We start from the raw sequence: 19,051 nt of genomic DNA on the forward strand, positions 1-19,051 counted from the left end.
TTTTCAGGAAACAATGCAATTCAAAAATAACTTTTGGAAAGTCTTAGACGCGGGGTTACGAGATAGACTATAGCGATCCCGGTTGTCCCTTTACTGTTCTGTTGTATTCCGGACTCGGTTCCGTGAAGTTGGTAGTGGTATCTATCTTGTTGCCGTCCTTTAATTCCACTTGATTGAGTTTTAGGATGTTTTGAGCAGGGTTATTACAGGTTGGTTAGGCCTTGGTTTCAATTCCTTGTTGTCCAGTTTTTAGGCGATCCACTCGAGCGGGTCTTCTTGCACTCGAGCGGGGATTGCACACCTCCAGTATTTCGTGTTCTTGCAAAACTTCTGCAGATGTGATTTTTACGCTCGAGCGGGTTTGTTGGCGCTTGAGCGGGTAGTACTTTCTGGGTATAAGTTCTGGGAGGGGGAAATCTACGCTCGAGCGGACTGGTTTTCGCGCTCGAGCGGAAGTACTTTATTCTTGTGTCTTGGCGCTCGAGCGGGCCTTATTGCGCTCAAGCGTGTCCAGATTTTTGTTCTTGGCGCTCGAGCGTTGTGTTCTCCGCTCGAGCGGGTCATGCGTATATGAGTTATTCGCTAGGTGATTTTAAGTCACTTTTGGCTTTCCTTTCTCTCTCCTACTTTTTCTAAAACCCATCTTGAGAGCTCCTCTCTCTAAAACCTTGACTTCTCTCTAGGTATTGACCTAGTAGGAGTGATTTCCTCACCTTTGGCCTTTACAAAAAAGTTGTTGATCGTCGAGGGCTATCTTTTGATCCGAGAAATTCGTGGGTTGGAGCATTTTCATCTTCTTCACCTTCTTGGTTGGGAGTTATCTTTTGAGGTAGGGATATCCTACTCCTCTTTATGAGTTTTGTCTTTAAATTTTGGCATTTCGATATGTTGGGGGTTGTTGGGTAATTTTGAGAGAGTTTGGGCCTTTGTGTAATTTTACAAAAGTTGGGGTTTTAACTATATAAAACCTAGATGCATGTTTGGCATGGAAAAGTGAAATTAATGTTAAAACATTAATGAAAATGGAACCTATGTTAATTATGGAAAATGCCCTAATTACATTGGTTAATTAATTCGCATAATTAATTATGAGGAATGAGAAATTGATTTGGAAATGTACGGAATTAAAGGGTGTAGTTGGACTATTTATCACTCACCTGGTTGAAATGTTGATTATATATCCATTGTTGCATTTATTTTCTGTATAGAAATAACTGCTTTGGGCTATCGGTGGAGGATAGTCTTGATTGTTGTAGACAATGCATGATGATTAGGCAAACTGAAACTAATCACTGGAATGTGTCATTGAGTATGACGGTTGAAAGAATACATTAAATTTATGTATTGTGTGATGATGTGTATAATTATTGTTTATATGCATTGTGTCGTGTTGGAGGAGATAGGGGATGTACTCCACGGTTTAGGGGATGAACCTCTAAACCGGATGTTGTTGGGAGAAGATAGGGGATGGACTCCATAGATAGAGCTCATATGCTTATCTAGTAATGTGTTGACATAGCTCATATGCTTGTCTTTGGAAGTGTGATAGTACTCTTATGCATATCTATGGAAGTGATGATATAGCTTGTATGCTTATCTATTGATGTGTTGATATAGCTAGTATGCTTATCTAATATGAATTGGGAAGAAGTTTAATATGAGTTACTGTCTCATATAAGTTGTTTGGCCAGGTTCTGAGCCATGGTTATAAATTGAGAATTGAAAAGAATTGGAAAATGGATTGTAACATGGACTTGTATGTCATGAAACCGTAAAGTGTGATAAGGGAAAGTATCAGTGTTGGCCATCTATCAACTACTAATCTTTTAGTCATTGTTCATATTTGGTTTAGTGTATTTCTACTGGGTTGTGGCTCACCCTATATGGGAATATCATTTTCAGGTACAGGTAACATGCCACCTCCAAGGACGTAGCTTGGGAGGCTAGAGGCGGGCAGACTTTTGTTGTTTAGTTTCTTTGATGTATTACATGTATATTCAAGCCAAGGGCTTAATGTGTAAATGAGTTAGCACTCTTTTGTTGTAACCAAGTGTTAACTTGGAAAGCTTTAAGCCTTTAGGGCATTTGCTTTTGTCGTTAACATGTAATACTTTTTGGTAATAGAACTCTGATGAATAGAAGAATGTGGAGCTTTTATATATCAATGCATGTCTATATTGATGGGTTTAATGTTATTTTTTGAGGGCGTTACATAGACACATATAGCACTTTTATAGTATTTATAATTCTATTTTTCATATGTAAATATCGGCCTGTTTGCTCAATAAATTTTGTTGTAAAAATAGAAGCTCCGATAATTATTTTGGTACCCTCACTTAAATATTTTTCCGCTCGCGTTTAGTAATTTGTTTAAGAATTGGTCGGAGATAATTTTAGTTTCTAGCCATCACGATGCTTAATCCTTGGGTACAGGGAGCAGGTCGTGACATTTGTTATGTACTATAGTTCAGAACATTCAATAAAGTTATATCACAATTTGTAAAAAAATTTCTTTTTGTAACTTCCTTTAATTAATCACAAAAAATTTTAAAGCAAATTTTATACTTTCTTTCAATTTTAACAATTCACCCATTAGGTGTACAGACACCACTAATTTTAATTCCTATTTGATTAATTAATTCCTTAATGAAAGTGAATGGATATGAGGTAGTAGAAGCAACCATGATCCTTTAAAAGTGCATAAGAAGAAAAAAGAAAAGTGAAAGAGACAGGTTTGGTGATCAATTTGCTCGTGCTTGTTTGTGCGGAGATTAAGTTAAGGTGCTTCATGCACCTAATTACAGATTTTTTGATTAACATGGCTTGTTCTTCAGTGCTTTTAGTCACCTAGTCATTGTTAATTTTTTTTAATGGGTTAATTGTATTTTTTAAATGAAAAACATTTTAATTGTGTCAAAGTGATTCCATAGTTAATGTTGTTAGTGTTTATCATTAGAAATAGAAATAGTTTTACAACAAAAATTATAACTTACAAAAAATTTCTGAATTTTAATGATAAATATCGACAACTTTAAAGTAGAGGGATAAAAGGTGTTATTTGATTAGTTTAAAGTATACAATTTACACTTGGTGATTAAGAAAATTCATTCAATTTTGGCATACGTTAGTTATGATTTATATAGTTGGGGAGAGAAATGTATGTTTTGGTGTGTAAGCTAAGTGAATAAATCTTATAATAATATGTTAATTCATTGTACCTTATCAAATATTTAAGAGATAATAAATAATTAGCAAATCATTGATAAGAGGTGGAATCTTCGGAAGACTTATTTGAAATCCAAGTTTACAATTATTTTTTTGTTATGCTAATTAATGATTTTGTGATGGCAAATCGATCGACCCATCTTAACATAAAAAACAAAAAAAAACATGAGAGTGATCCTGATTTAACCTGAATTTCATTCCACCCAAGTTGAAATAACATTACAAAAGCTTATGGAAGTGATGCTAGCATGTTGATTAATTAACAATTGATTAATCAATAGTTAGGGGTTGTTTGGGGTGTCCTAAATAAGTGTACTTTTTGACTTTTGGGACTAAAAAGTTGAAGAAAAAAAGATGATTGTTTGGGATAATTTTTTGTCTTTTTACGAAAAAATGTGTAATATAATATTATTACAAATTGTAAAATGACTCTTTTGCCCTTCCCAACAGACACAACATCAGGAAGACGTGTTACAGCTTGTTGGGTACCGTGCCTGTGAATGATTGGTCCAGCTAATTGGTCAATGCAAACACTGTGCAAGGGTAATATTTGTTGTTTAACAATATTTTTTATTTTTATTCATTTCCTAATGGGAAACACTGTGCAACGGTCATGCACAGTGCTTGCGCATTATTTATTTTTTTTATTCTTTTCTTTTTTTTTCATTATTTTTTGTTTTTCTTTTCCTTTTAACATTTTTTTTTATTCTTTTCCTTTTTTATTCATTATTATTTTTTATTCTTTTCCTTTTAACATTATTTTTTTTATTCTTTTCCTTTTAACATTATTTTTTTTTTATTCTTTTCCTTTTAACATTATTTTTTTTTTTATTCTTTTCCTTTTTTATTCATTATTTTTTATTCTTTTCCTTTTAACAAAATTTTTATTATTATTTTCCTTTTTTTAATTGTTTTCATTTTAACATTTTTTTTATTCTTTTCGTTTTCTTTTTTTTTTTATTCTTTTCCTTTCTTATTAGCTGGTCATGCACAGTGATGTTGTAAGTTGTTGAACATTTTTTTTTTATTCTTTTCCTTTTCTTTTTTTTTTTAGCATTGTTTTTTGGACATATATAACATAAAAATGGATAGAAAAATATATAAAATTCCTGCTAAAAAGTATTAAAAATTCAGACAAGCAAAACAAATTTATTGCGTTATTTTTGTGTTATGTGTTTTTTCAAATTTCTTCAACACAGATTTTTGTTTATAGACGGTGCATCTAAAAAATATTTTTTAAAGAATCACAAAATTATTTGACATACGTCCTTCATGTATTTTATATGTTAATGATTGGACATACTTCCTGTAAAAATAAAATTCGTTCACAATGTAATTTACCGAAGACATCAAAATATTAAAACCAAACGTTTTAAAAAATATATGATAATATAAATTTGAATCTCAGTTACACACATTATAAATTTAACCAACATTATTGTTTCTAATATTCGTGTTCAGTTGCCATCTGAGTTGGTACGTAATGTTCGCTCTTACAGCAGTCATTGCGAGGTCGGAGTCCCATTTCTCAATCACATCAGCAACCCATGTGTATTCATCGTGGTCGGACATTTCCGGGGCCACGAATTCGGTGTTGTCTGGGATAGCCAACATGACCTCATCAATTCGACTGTGTTGGCGTATGAAGTTATGTAACGCCATCAACGCACATACAAAGGTCACTTGATGATTAGAGAAACTCAACTTCTGAATATTCCGCAATGCCCCCCACCTCGACTTTCAAGCACCGAATGTCCGCTCGATACAACTACGCAATGACGAATGTGCCTTATTGAACAGTTCGAACTCATTCTGTGGTGTTCGATTCCGATGGGCATTTTGATGATACCTATACCCCTTGTATGGGGCTAGGTAGCCTGCCTTGTTGCTATAGCCGCTATCCACCAAATAGTATTTTCTTGCAACGAACACAGAGATGTTATTCAGTATTGCCTGTTTGGTAACCATTTCGTTGTCAGTTTGCAATTTATAATTACAAAACTCAAAATTACTGCCAATAAAACATCGTTCGAAAATAGGTTTTTTGGTTTACAAATGGTTGTCACCTACAATAATTTGAGGAAAAAACGTAGTGTCAAATCATCAGTTTACATTGTTTTTAAACTGACATTTAAAATTTTTAGTAACAATTTTTTTTTTTCAAGTAAGTTTTTTGTTCCAAATAATTTTTCTTGCAAGTAATTGTTTTTCAATTAATTTTGATTTTCAAATACTGATTTTCCAATTACATTTTTTTTTGGTGAAATAATTTTTCTTTACATTCAGTTTTTTTTTTTCTTTCTGAAACAATAAATTTTCTATTATTGTGTTACTAATTGTTTTGTTTTCCAATTTTGTTTTTAACTACTTTTTTTGTCAATAAATTATCTTGTCAAACACAACAATTTTGAATTACATTTCTGTTTTTTGTAAATTGTAGTTTTAAATATTTTGTTTCAAAATAAACTTTTTTCGAATTAATTTATTTTCGAAATTTGTTTATTTACAAATTTTTTTTTAAATGATACTGTGTATGTTCGCATTATCATGTGGACATATTGGCTGTTGGCACTTGCAATTTGATGATGATGAAATGTTGACACAAATATGTTATGTACATGCAAGCAAAATCTGTGGCCATTACTGAAGGAAATTATTTGAGGAAAGAAATTACATTGCACTTGCATGACTACACTGAGCACATTGTAAAGCAGCAGCACTACCAACACTTACGAATTTTGTTTGTATTACCAGTATTGAAATGTTATTCATTGTATTAAATAAAACACATATAAAAAGTGTACACTTGAAGAAAATATGAAATCAATCGTACCGATATGTTTATAATATTGTTTATTTCCTTATTATTATGAATGAGTATTCATAATCTAAAATCAATTAGCAACTGGAAATAGTAATTTTATCAATTTTTCGTACGAGAGCAAGTATGATGTCGTAATTTGTCTTCTATTATTTTTAAATTATACTACTTTATTAAATGTTTAAAATTTTTACCAGGTGCAGGGTGCGGGAAGCGATGTTTAGGCTCGATTGTGACATAGTGCAACACCCTACCGTCGTGCATGCTCCCGTCCCAACCGGCTAACACAAACGTGAAGCACAAATTGAATTAACATACGTCCAGTATATTCTGTGTTGACACGCCTTTCCGGCCATAGTACGAAGGGGCGTACTCTTGCGAGACATGAGCCATCACGTGCGTGCCGTCTAACGCACCGATGCAGTCCTACGCAACGCACAATTTTTCAGAAAGTATAAATAAAAATTTAGGGTATATGTCGGCACTGTGATATTTAAAATTTTATAGAAAGTGTCACCTTGAATGGTCGGTACCGCCGTTGTGATCGTGAATGTGGGTGGCCTCCTTGTTGCACTTGCTCGGGTGTAAGACTCCTACTATGAACCGATGTGAATGGTATCATAGCTTGCATAACCTCATGGAAATTGCGTGACAATATCTCCTTTGAGTGTTGGAACCGTTCTTGCAAATCTTTTGAAGACATTCCCTGCAATGCACAAATGAAAATGGTTACCTTCTTTTCCAGTGGAACGCCATGCTCCCGCTGTGGCAGTGTCAAAGCAAAACTATGAAGCGCGTTGCAAAACAACAAGAAGACTGGTTTTGTCATACTGACAGCATCTTCAAACTGGCCTTGGTGCCCGTTAAACAACTCATACATCCATAAACGTCCCGAAAGTATTGATGTATTTCGAGGGACTTTGTGATAATGGTTGTAATAATATCTAGCTGCACTGTTCCACACATTTATCAAGTTGTGATCAGTTTCGGCCATAATTTCCTGCTCAATTTCAGCAACAGCTTCTCGGGATGTACTACTGTGCACGATGTGATTAGGACTAGCATCGTCCCCCATTTGTAAAAAATGGAACGCAAAATTAAAAAAAAAAAATTGAAGGCAATACGACGGCCGCTACGAGTTTGACTATCAAGAATTTTTCACAATCTGAATGAGTGATGTGTAAAAATGTAAGCACACACCTTCTGCAAAAACTATGGAAAGTGAAAGAGTTTAAGGTACAGAGAGTGTGAGAGAGAACCACACTGTCAACAAACAAGAATATAAACAAATGAAAAGGGAAAGAAGAGATGAGACAAGGTGGTGGTGGGTACATTTTCTTGCATTTCATGTGTACACTTGCTTGTGAAAGTTGGGACAAGGATGAAGGGGCCTACGTCTATGATTCCCTTTTTTTGGTTCACCCAAAAAAATTATTTATGTTCAGAAAAGTGTATGTTGTGCACCCAAAAAAAAAATTAAAAAAAATAGACACCTTGTTTTGGTGTAATTTTAAAAAAACAGTGTTCAGAAAATTCTATTTTGTTCTGTTGCATAATTTTTGTGTTATCTACCTTTTGTTCATATTTTATAGTCAACTTTTTAAATTAGTAGACACACGTAACATGAATTTACAAAAAAAATAAGACAATTTAACGGGAAAAAAAAATCAAAAAAAATAAAATAAAATTAACACTAATTGGGAACAAAATTACGCTTGAAAAAAAAAAATTTGGATGACTCAAGTCTTCAAAACAGTTGAAGAAGAAAAATGTAATGGCAAAAAGGAAAATTATAAAATGCGAAAAGAGGGGATCAAAGCACAGTGTAGGTGTGTCATCAACACCACAATGGGTTTCCTAATAAATTTTACAATTTTAACCGTTTCAGTAATTAAAAAAAATAAGTACATATATATATATATATCTATAATGATCATTGAAAAAATCTGGAGGACTCCAGTTTAGTGTGGGCAACTCCATTTTTTCCTTGACTTTTTAAAAAAAAAAATCTTTAATGATCTTTTTTTAAAAATTATATCAATTTTTTTTTTAAATTTTCAGCTCTATTGCAAATCTGAAAATAAAAAAATAATAAAAGATAAAAATCAAAAAGAAAAATAAAAATGCAAAGCTAAACAGAGGAGTTCTAGTTTGGCACACTATACTTTTTTGTGAGCTAAAAATTTTGTGAAGTGGATTTAAAAAATTTAACAAATAAATATAATAATTCAAAAATCTGGAGGAATATGTACAAACCTCTTGAAAGTATGCACTAAAAAATTATTCACTGAAAAGTAGTAAAACAAGTCGAGATTCCCATAATGAAAAGTGCAGCACACTCAGTTCTCTCAAGGCAATCTACAACACCTACATCCTTCTCTCTAAGGCTAGCTTCTACTTTATTAACATTTGACACATCAAATCCTCTCCCAACTAGAAGACAACTACCAATTGCCACACTTTAATATTTTCTCTATTATTATTATATCTATAATCTGTAGCATTTGTCCCCCACAGTCCTCCACAGCTATAACCAACAGTCGTCCAGAGTCCTCCACAACTAATATTGAGGTAGAAAATCATGAAGTATATGAATGTCTACTACTCACTCACAACAGCCAAAGATGCATATCAAAGCCCTTTACTGTTTCATAATGTAAGAACATACCAGCACAACAATCTAGTTGTACAAGTAGCTATCAATTGGACCCTCAACACAATCACGAACATGTTACTATGTAAATCAAAGATTTTCATATACTATCACCATGCAAACTATTAATTATTAAAAAATTAAATAATATATCACACATATATGTCACTGTCATGCTATATATGTTGTATAATTTAAAGCGAATATCAGAAAAGCATTCTTGTTGCATATAATTCATTAATCCAACTGCTAATATAAATTATAGGCATGAGAAAAAACATGTAGTACATTGAGGCTGCCCACCAATACAATCTAGGGCGAGGTTCCCATAATGCAAAATACACAAATTGCAACTCAAGTGGCCAAAGAAAACCTGTTTCACCAAAAAACTGCAAGCATATACTACAACATCAACATCATCACACAAACCAAGCGATTGATAAAGTCTTAAAAATTCCATGCACAATGTTACAGTTTTTGGGAAAGAAGAAAAAATGGCACACTGTTTGTTCGAAAGGAAAAAAAATATAGCAACAAACAAACTGGTTGCAACATGACAGAAATGCTGGATAGTCTCAGAACCAACCACCACCCATTCTGGAGTTTGCCGCTGATGGGCCACCCATACTTTGGGACTTCTTCATTCGTAGCCAGCTAATGACAGCCGTGTCTATCGGAATCCGCACCATTACAACTTGATTTCCCGGGTTGTCCAGTACTGTCAAACCAAAAACAATTAGCGGGTCTTGCAGATCTAGCCCTTCCAGCGAGTACAACCTTGTCATACACTTGTCAATGAGGTCCTATGTCAAATCTCTTTAATCATAACGCACGCGGACTTCTCGTTGTTGTAATTTAGCTGAAGATGCAAGGTTTTCCATGCTACTCGCCAACAGCGAAGCTCCCTTACTCTGCCCTTTTTTCATTGTGGGTGTGTTATGCGACTAAATTTGCGTTTGCTCCCGCCACTTGTAAGTGTCTCATCAGCATTAATTGCCGATGACGCAGCGTGTACGGTCACTGGCATGTCATCCTCTAGTGCAGAAGTGTGGTGGACAGTGTCTTCACGCTGCACGACAGGCTGGAAAGGGGGCAAACCGTTGTTGTCCACGCAATCTTCTTCATCCATCGGCGAAGTACTGTCATCGGTTGCAACAGGTTCGAACGCTGCACCTGGTGTCCATGCATATTTTCCAGTTTTCGTAGTTCCTTCGTACACCCTTGACATGAGGTCCATGTGCTCCAACGGTTTCATTTTAAACTTGATTGCATTCTTGTCAGCCTGGGAAAAATCCAAAAAATTGCACAGGATTAGATGCCAATGGTTGCAAAATATGTAGCATACGATTTGAAATATTTATATTTCATGGTGTGTGAGTGAACCTGCTGCTAAGTCATACCAAAAAAAAAAAAAAAAAAAACTAAGCTTGTTAAATTCTAGAATTATCTTCAACATCTTACAGTGTTACAATTAGAAGGTTCCTTCGTTATACTAATTATCTGAGGCTGAGAGTATAACAAAATAGTTATATGTTACTATTTTACAAAGTTTGTACAAGAGAAATCGTTACATCATATGAATATCAAACATTCTTATACAAGCATAGCTTGAGAGAGGTTTTGGATGCTCCAAATGTCATGAATATTATAAAAGATACAAAAGCAGTAGAAAAGGTAGCTTTGCAGGCTCACTTTGGTCAAACTTTTTGTTCTGATATTTTTTATTTTGTTTGAGAATTGAGAGTTCTTCTCATCATGTCCCTTCTTAGCTTTTGTTGTTTATGCAGAGATGCTTATTAATAGTGGTCGATATTTCTTCCTTCCAATTTATTCAGGTTCGAGCTCTTAAGGAGTTTTCAACATGCTTTCTAATGTTAGGTTCTACCCTTGACATCTATGTTCCATTTTCCTTATTTCTGTTCGCAACTGTGATGCCAATTCAAAATGCATAAACAATGATACTTACGTCAAAACAATTCAGGTATGTCTGATTGTTTTTCATTTATGAGGTAAATTCATGAAATTGAAATCATTTTAAGTAACAAATATTTGGTTCAAGATTAGATAGTTTCGATTTATGATGTCATTGTCATTGAGATGATGTCATTGTCATATTGATTCAGAAGAAGGTAATGAGTTGGTGCACCCTTTTGATGAGCGGTCATGGAAATGGCTTGTCAATTAACTATGGTCATTACTAGTCTCACCAGGAATACTATTGCAACCATGCTACTTTGCTGACAAATGAACTTCTATCTATCCAGGATGATAGTTAAAACTCTGAATATGAATATGATACAGTACTGTTCTTACATATGATACATATGTAAGAACACACGTTTTGGTTAGTAACTTTTATTGAACTTGCAGACAAATGAGGCTCCATTCCTCCCAATTACAATACAGTACTGTCTTGCATAATTTTAGATTGCAAACATTTTGGATGGAACATCCCGAAATGTTTCCTTATTGAAACATCTATCATCCAAAAGTTTAAAATTTTAAAATCCTAGGGTTGAATAGGGTGACACCTACCAGTGTGTATGTCACATGTTCTGTGTCTTGTTGGTGTTTCAATTGAAGTTCCTATGTCTGATGTGTAGCTGATATTTCATTTTCAATGTTCTCGTCAAATTAAACCAATGAAGTGAATAATATATTTTGCGTTTGCTCCAATCATAATTATGTTTTCTTATTCAATTGTGCCATAGAGTTGAGTAAGGAAGACAGAACAAAGAAGCAATTTATAGACAGAACACTACTAGTACATGCCCATTCACATTCACAACCACAAAAACACCCAGACAGAAGTACCAAAGACAGAGTTTTTTGACAGAAACTAGTTTGGCAACTTGCCAACGTCATATAATAAAGCTGTTTGGAGTCCAAAATAGGTGTCAATTTAACCACATACGTGCATGCACACTCACACCCACAACAACGCAATTTGGAGTCCAAATAATATCTAACAAAAGTACTTGGCCACACAAAATCACAAAACACTTTAAAAAAATTTCACAAAACAGTTAGACATTAAGGGGGGGCAGAGAGATGAAGAGCCAAGTTGGCAAGTGTAACAAAACTACTTGGGGTGAAAAATAGATGCCTAACATTAGTCATACAGCAGTAGTACATGGCCAATGAAACTCATAAAGCTCACCCCAAACGATTGAAATTTTCAATCTATCTTACATTAATTTGTCTGTCCAACCAAGTGACATTGCTTTTCATTGAATATAATGACTGATAAGGCTTTCATCATTTTTGCTAAAATAAAAATATTAATCAATAGTTACATAAAATAATGCTTCTAATATATGCATGAGTATCATGTTGGATGTAAGTAAAACAATTTGGAAATGTTACCTTTTCATAATGCGTCCACTAGTCGTCAGATGTTTGTATCAAACCCGTCGCTTCATTGTAACTTATGCCGGTTGGCCCATGCCTGCTGTCCATCAGCCGTGACCACGACTGCCGATCTTTTTTTAGCAATACGTAATTGTTTTGCAGTTGTTTGATGTCATGGACCTTATTTGTACACTCCTGGAAGGCCTTGCAGATGGCTTTATATCCATGCATTGTTATTGTATGGAAGCTCTCCTTGAAACCAGCGTCCAACTCTTTGATAACAAGTTGCAAGAAAATCAGCACTATGTCGGAGTCCCAAGCTGCTTTATGCACATTTGCAGACTATTGCTACGTCTGTTTACTACCGCGCTTGCGCAAAGTTTTGGAAGGCGTCGACTGCGTTTGGGACTGCTCCATTTGCCTACTACAATGCAACAATAATTGTGGTATACGTGGAAAAATTGAAAAAATTGAAAAACAAATTGAAAAAAAATAAAAAATAAAAATATAAAAAAATTCTCAAATAGAGCTAAATTAGATAAAAGGCCAAAAAATTAGACTACAAACGTTCTTCCTAACTAACCTTAAATATTATATTTTTTTTATAAAAAATGTAAAAACTATTAAAAAAATGATAACAAAAAAATACCCAGTTCAAGTACAATTACATACAGACAGACATGAGCTATGTATCATAAATGTATGACCCAATACCGATTGCAATGAAATTAAGGAAAAAGACTCAATTACAAACCAAATGAACAAGTGGTCAGATCAACTATCGAAGAAAAAAACATAGAAATTGCAATACAGAAAGTACGAAAAACATTGGAGACAATAAAGATCCCAAGCTTCGAATTAGGGGAACCAGAAATCTAGGTCTTCAGGCCTCAAAAATCCTCCAGATGCCCTGTTCCATAGCTTGCGCCGAGGAGGGTCGGAGCATTCTCGCAGCACTGACCACTTGGCATATCAATTTTCACTCTCCAAACAACAATTTAGGAAATCACAGCTAGTGTAGGTACACTGTATGTGTGTCAGTATGTGTATACATATATATATAAACTACCAGTGGCTGCAACTTAACTTTATACATATATACTACCACAGCATCCCTAGTTGCGTGAGATTAATTTTCATCAACACTCCATACTAGCTGATTGGTACAAGGATCCTAGAATGAGTCATGTTAATGGATGTTTTAGGAATAAGATGTAAGTTTTTAATGTTTACATGAATTGCATTATCCTGAGAATGTCAAATCTGCTATAATAAAAATCTGTATTTCAATTTCCAATCCTGTATTTTTTATTTACCTTTCTATATCTTATCAAATTTCTTCTGTAGTACCAAACATTCTATGCAGATAACAAACCGTGAGTGGGGATAGTGGACATCTGGTCATGTTCCTGTCTCTCAAACTTTGCTATCTGTTGATGGTGCTTCAAAGGTATTTTATAAAAGTAAAGAAAATAACAGGTTATTTTCTTTTGTTAGGTACTAATTTGCTTTGCTTAGACAAAAGGGGGATCTGTACGGTATTGGTTCAAATGCAAAAATTCATTTGCATGGAAGAGATGTTACCTTGTAGTTAGGGGGAAATGGGCTAGAGCGGTGTAGATCTGGTCAGTAGTGGTGCAAATTTGGGCAACGGATGGTCTGATAGCCGTCAATTACTGTTGTCACGCGATCGAGTTGAGGTAAGACTTTTCCACGGCTGTGGCGGTGCTGCACGATGAAGGGTGCAATGGATCTCCAGCAGTCGCTGGTGTGAGTGTGATGGAGTGGACTTGTTTCTCCGACTGAGGGACTGTGTTGCTTCTTCAACGACGAATGAAGGTTGGAGAAGGAAAGGGGAACTTTGGGTGAGAGGATATATTATTGTGATATATCTGTGTTAGAGGAAGGAATAAAAAGCAAGGGCAAAATTGTATTTTTACCCTTTGCAGATTCAGACACATTTTTGCCGCCCAATGCATGAAGGTAGGATAATTTTTTGATTTTTTTAATAATTTTTTGGTTTTTTATCTTTTTTTGAAGATGTCAAACTAAGTCAAAATTTAATAAGTATTAAGTCTAATTATTAAAATTTATTGATAATTTACCTTTTAAGTGAAGTCGCCTCCAGTTGAAAATTAGGGGTTGTAGACACCCCATTTTTGACCGTCCTCAAGACTTGGACGTCACCGCTTGAACACCCAGTGATCATCCTTGTTTGTGTTCGTCTTGAGTTCCCGGAGGTCTCGGATGCGCGCCTTGCCTCAGGATCCCTCGACTCGACTATTTTGTGTTTGGTTTTGCACCAAACACTTGTGTTTGGTTTTGCACCAAACACTTGTGTTTTGCCTTGGAGGGGCAGAGAATGGCTTGTGGGCCATCCCCACACATCACCGGCCATGGCTTGAGGCCACCGGCTATGTTTTGCTTCCACCGGCCAAATGTTTGGCCGGCCGGCACTATAGATGGCCGGCCGGCTATCTTTTCTTGGTCAATTGTATTTTTGGCCGGCCGACTACTGTGCATCTGCTTTTGCTGATATTTTTGTGCAGCTGGCATACACTTTCACCCCCTCCATACACGTGTATGGAGGGATTGCCCTCTTGTTAGCTTCCTTTGGAAGCTTTACAAGACCATTTTGTCTACAAAAGAGAGGCCCTTCTCTCTTGTTTAAGGGTTAGACAAGTTAGACAAGTTAGGCATTATTTTTCAGAGCTTTGAATTCTGGGGTTAGGGTTTGTATATATCCTATCTCTATATCTCTCTTTCTTGGTGTATTTGTGTGTGTTTTAGGCCTTAGTATTGCACACAAACACCCACTACTACACCATTCTCTTGGAACTGAGGTTCTAGAGGGTTGTTTTTGAAGTTTTGAAGCTGGTTTGGACCTAAGGAGACTGCTGGTCCACCATTTGTGAAGAGGGTCTACAAGGGTAAGAAACTTGTCCCTTTTCTCCCATTTTTGCATAGCTTATTTACCTATCTTGCATCTGTTTTTGAGCTTAGTGTATAACATATAAAAGTTGTGTTTTTACTTGCTCTAAGTAGTTGCTTAAGGGTGTTTCAAGCTTTGGAGTTGTTTGACCCCTCTTAAGCCTTGAAAGGCTCCATTTTGTGCCATTTGGGTTGAGCTCCGGGACCATTGTGTTTGGGCCTCCTCACCACTGAAATCTTGAGGGATTTCAGAGGTGAGGATGGTGCCTTGAGGTCCCAAGAAGGAGAGGGCCACCCCCTCTCCTTGTTGTCCTTGAAAAGGGCCATTTTTAGCCTCTTGAGGGAGCATATAGTTTGAGTATGTATTGACCTCTTGAGGGAGCATATAGTTTTAGTATGTATTGACCATGCCTTGGCTGATTTTCAGGCTCATTATGTCATAATATAGCATTGTTGTATGTTGGTTTTGGTACACCATGCATGTCTAGCATACATACCTTGTAATGCCATGATTTGCCTCAATACATGCATAGCATTTAGACTACCATGCTTTTGTGTTTTGGCCAAGCTTTGTGAAGCTTATATGCATATTTTGATGTGCTAAGGGACTGTTTTAAGTCATTTGAGTCATCCATGCCTTGCTTTGTATAGCTACCATGCAATCCCTCTTATATGCCTTAAGCTTTGGCCCTTCTAGCATGCCATCCTTGCTTTGTTTCAGTGGTTTGGAACCACTTGACATGTTATTTCAGACTTCATGATGTGCCCATATGCTTGCATTTGATCCCTCTTCAATGTGTTTAAAGGTTGTTGCCTTATGCCCCTTGTTTAGGCCTTGGAGTATGCTTGCATTTTTAGACCACTTAGATGCCATCTAAGTACATCCTTAGCTTTGTTTAGGTCTGTATTAGACCTATTTTAAGTCCCTTTGGCCTTGTGAGGCTTGGTTGACCTAGCCTTGGTTTACCTCCCCTTTGGCTTGCCTTAAGTCTTGGACCATTGTTGCATGCTTGGCTTGCCTTATTTACTTGGTTTGGCACCTTTATAACATGTTTTTCAGAGCTTTATGTGCATGCCATTAATCCATGTTTTATCTTCTTTTAAGTGTGCTTAAAAGTTGTCTCTTTGATGCTTAAGTGTTGGTCCATTTGCATGCATGTTTGTATGTGTATTTGCCCCTCATTCCATAGCATTTTGGCCACTATTTTAGGTTAGTTTGAGGGCTGCCTAAATTAGTCTAAGTCCATTCTTGCATGTTGTGACATGCTTACCTTGTGTGTTGATTGCATGCTTGGCCTATCACGTGTTGTGGCATGTTTAAGTGACTTTGCATTTGGCATGCATTTCTCTTAGTTGGAATTGCCTAACATGTTGCATGCTTTGCATACTTGCATGCTTGAGTACTAGCATAGTTGTCACATGCCTTGTATGCTTGTTTGCATTACCATGTTGCATGCCTAGTTAACATGCTTAGGTTGCATTGCATGCATTCTTTGCCTCTTGATTATCCATGATTGAGGTTGAGCTCCTCACTTGTTTATTTTGGTTTGCATTGCATTTAAATCAAAATGTATACTTGGTCTCTTGGGCCATCATGCATCGAAATGCGCGATCGATGGTCCGAGAACCAAGGAGCACACCCCTTTGAGTCATGAACATGATAAGAGGTGTGTTGGTGCATACATTTGCTTGAAATATCTTGCCATGCCATGTTCTGCCCTCTGCTGCTGTCAAAACAGGCTCTGCAGGAAGATTTGGCCGGTCGACTACACAGAGTGCCGATCGACCAAAAGTATGTGGCCGATAGCTTCATTTGTGGCCGATGACCACCAACCCACGGCCGGTGACCATTCCCCTTGGCCGGTGGGGTTCTACAGTGTTCAAACAGTGTACCTTGGAGTTTGTGCAATTTTCAGAGGTGCCAAACAGAAAGCAGAGGCATCTTGTGCATGGCAGTGGACTTCTGAGCAGGACCGAGCATGCATTGCGCTGGACCCACTTTCCGAGGCCATTTATCACTTTCTTAGATTAGTTGATTTGCTTAACTAATTTAGTTGGTCTGTAATAATTAATTAGCTAGGATAGTTGGTTTGTTATTCGGACTGTATTATTCTTTCGGACCCTCCGAGCGAGGGCAAATTTGTAATAAGTGTGGGTGCGTGTGTGCATGTTTTTCAACCCCCACTTCTTTCTCCCTTTTATTTACCTGCTTTTGATGGTTAGTATTAGGACATGTTTACTTTAGCATACCTTATGCTATGCATGCGTGCATCATTCATTAGTCTTGCATGCACCGCGCTCGGCGCGTCATGCTAACTACATAAGTATTTCAAAATCTAACTTGAATACATGCTACTTGTGCATTTTCACATGTCATTCATAGACTAGCCGAGCCTACTCTAGTGACATTCCGTATGCGTTGCATTAGGCATTTAAACATGGACTTGGATCATGCATTGATTGCTAACGAGTTCTTTGTTTTGGCATGGAGTACGATGTAAGTATTTATGCTTTAGCATCTCGCATGAGTGTGAATGTTAACATGACAGTCTGCTTGCCATGCGGCTATATGTTTACATGATATTACTGCTTGAATGCCTGTGGGTGAAGGTTGGATTGTTTGAGTTGGAATAACTCATTGAACTCCGTGTTTTTTAGCCTACTTACGAGTAGCAAATTTCAAATTGTTTTCCAAACAAACGGATATGCAATGTTTTGTTCCAATCTAGGCGATTTGGTCTATACTTGTTTGCTGTGCGCATAATATAGTAATTCTAGGCTAATAAATGGAATAAGAACACATAACGTTTTCAAAAACGGATATCACGGTTAGTAGAGGCCGATCTTCGGATCGGGCGAGAGGGAGTGCTCATAACTGACCTTCCCTAATCGTACCCTAGCTCCCAAGCCGAGGCAACTTTGGTGATGACGGACACGTGGCCTTTGGCTCCGAGTCAGGGTTTCCTAAATTCCCCCTTAAAAAATATTTAGGTAACGACTCTGTATCTGGCAAAGCAGTCCATGTTTGGCACTTCTTTTCTAAAAATCTGTTTTCTCAAAACGATTTGCCGGATTTAGACTCTTTGGTTCAGATTAAGAACCGTGACACAAATTGAGTCCGAACTGTAGCACGAAGGCCTCACGCGGGCGCGTCTACAGGGGCCATTTCCCTAAATAAGCCAAATTATCAATTCAATTCCCAAACTAGGCCTAGTTTTGAAAGATTTCCCAAAATAGGCTAAAACGTGGTTCACAACCACGCTTTCATGTCTGTGCGCCTGTCCCGCGTGAGAATTGGGAAGTCTTAAAAGCGTGGTTACAAAACGCGCTTTTAATTAAGAAAGCGCAGTTACAAAAGGCGCTTTTAATTAATTTTTTTTTCTTCTGAAATCACTGTTCTGAACCACACTTTTAAATTACATTTTTTTTGTTCTGAAAGCGCGGTTGTGAACCACGCTTTTAACCAAAAAAAATTTCTTCTAAAATCGTGGTTACGAACCACACTTTTAGCTTAAATTTTTTTTCTTCTGAAAACGTGGTTATGAACCATGCTTTTTGGCAAAAAAAATTTTCTTCTGAAAGCGTGTTTGTGAACCACGCTTTTTATACGATTTTTTTTCTTTACGTGAAAGCGTGGTTTGTATCCACGCTTTTAAAACTTACATAAAATCTCCCCAACCCCGTGTTTTGCAATCACGCTTGTTACACTTGTTACATTCACTCTCGCTGCCTACTCTCTCTCTCGCTCCCTGCTCTCTCTCTCTCTCGCTCTTCCTGCTCTCTCTCTGTCGCTGTGCTCGAGCTCCCTTTGCTTCAGTACTGTCGCTCTCTGTGCTCTCTCTCGTTAGTATGGCTTCTGTCTCTCTCTGTTGATCTACTTTAATGCGTTTTTTGTGTTTGTGAAAATGTGAATGTGGGTATAATGTTGGTAGAATAGGGTTCATGAATGTAGGTATAATGTTGGTAGAATAGGGTTCATGAATGTGAAAATGTTGTGAAATCATAAATAATAAATTAGGGTTAGGGTTTATAATTGTGAAATCAGAAATTACGATTACAGTTTGAGAAAT

The 19,051-nt window shown here is 36.4% G+C and overlaps 1 protein-coding gene across 1 annotated transcript; it reads right to left on the reverse strand.

Moving 5' to 3' along the window:
• Window positions 1–4,965: 4,965 nt before the first annotated feature.
• LOC145803428 (uncharacterized) lies at window positions 4,966–7,121 on the reverse strand. Its single transcript, XM_082896699.1, has 3 exons — window positions 6,564–7,121; window positions 6,365–6,472; window positions 4,966–5,178 (listed from the first exon to the last, which is right to left on the reverse strand). Exons 1-3 carry the CDS (start codon window positions 7,119–7,121, stop codon window positions 4,966–4,968), a joined length of 879 nt encoding a protein of 292 aa, XP_082752825.1.
• Between the last annotated feature and the right edge of the window lie 11,930 nt (window positions 7,122–19,051).

The sequence above is a fragment of the Camellia sinensis genome, chromosome 12, assembly GCF_055761805.1.
Source record: "Camellia sinensis isolate YWXY chromosome 12, ASM5576180v1, whole genome shotgun sequence".
Taxonomy (NCBI): Eukaryota; Viridiplantae; Streptophyta; class Magnoliopsida; order Ericales; family Theaceae; genus Camellia; species Camellia sinensis.

Excerpts from the sequence above, each read along its gene's own strand:
- LOC145803428 (XM_082896699.1), bottom strand. The coding sequence starts at position 7,121 with ATGGGGGACGATGCTAGTCCTAATCACATCGTGCACAGTAGTACATCC. Across the intron at positions 6,473-6,563 it reads GGCGGTACCGACCATTCAAG|GACTGCATCGGTGCGTTAGA; the intron begins GTGACACTTTCT and ends TGCGTTGCGTAG. Across the intron at positions 5,179-6,364 it reads CAACACAGAATATACTGGAC|GCAATACTGAATAACATCTC; the intron begins GTATGTTAATTC and ends GTTACCAAACAG.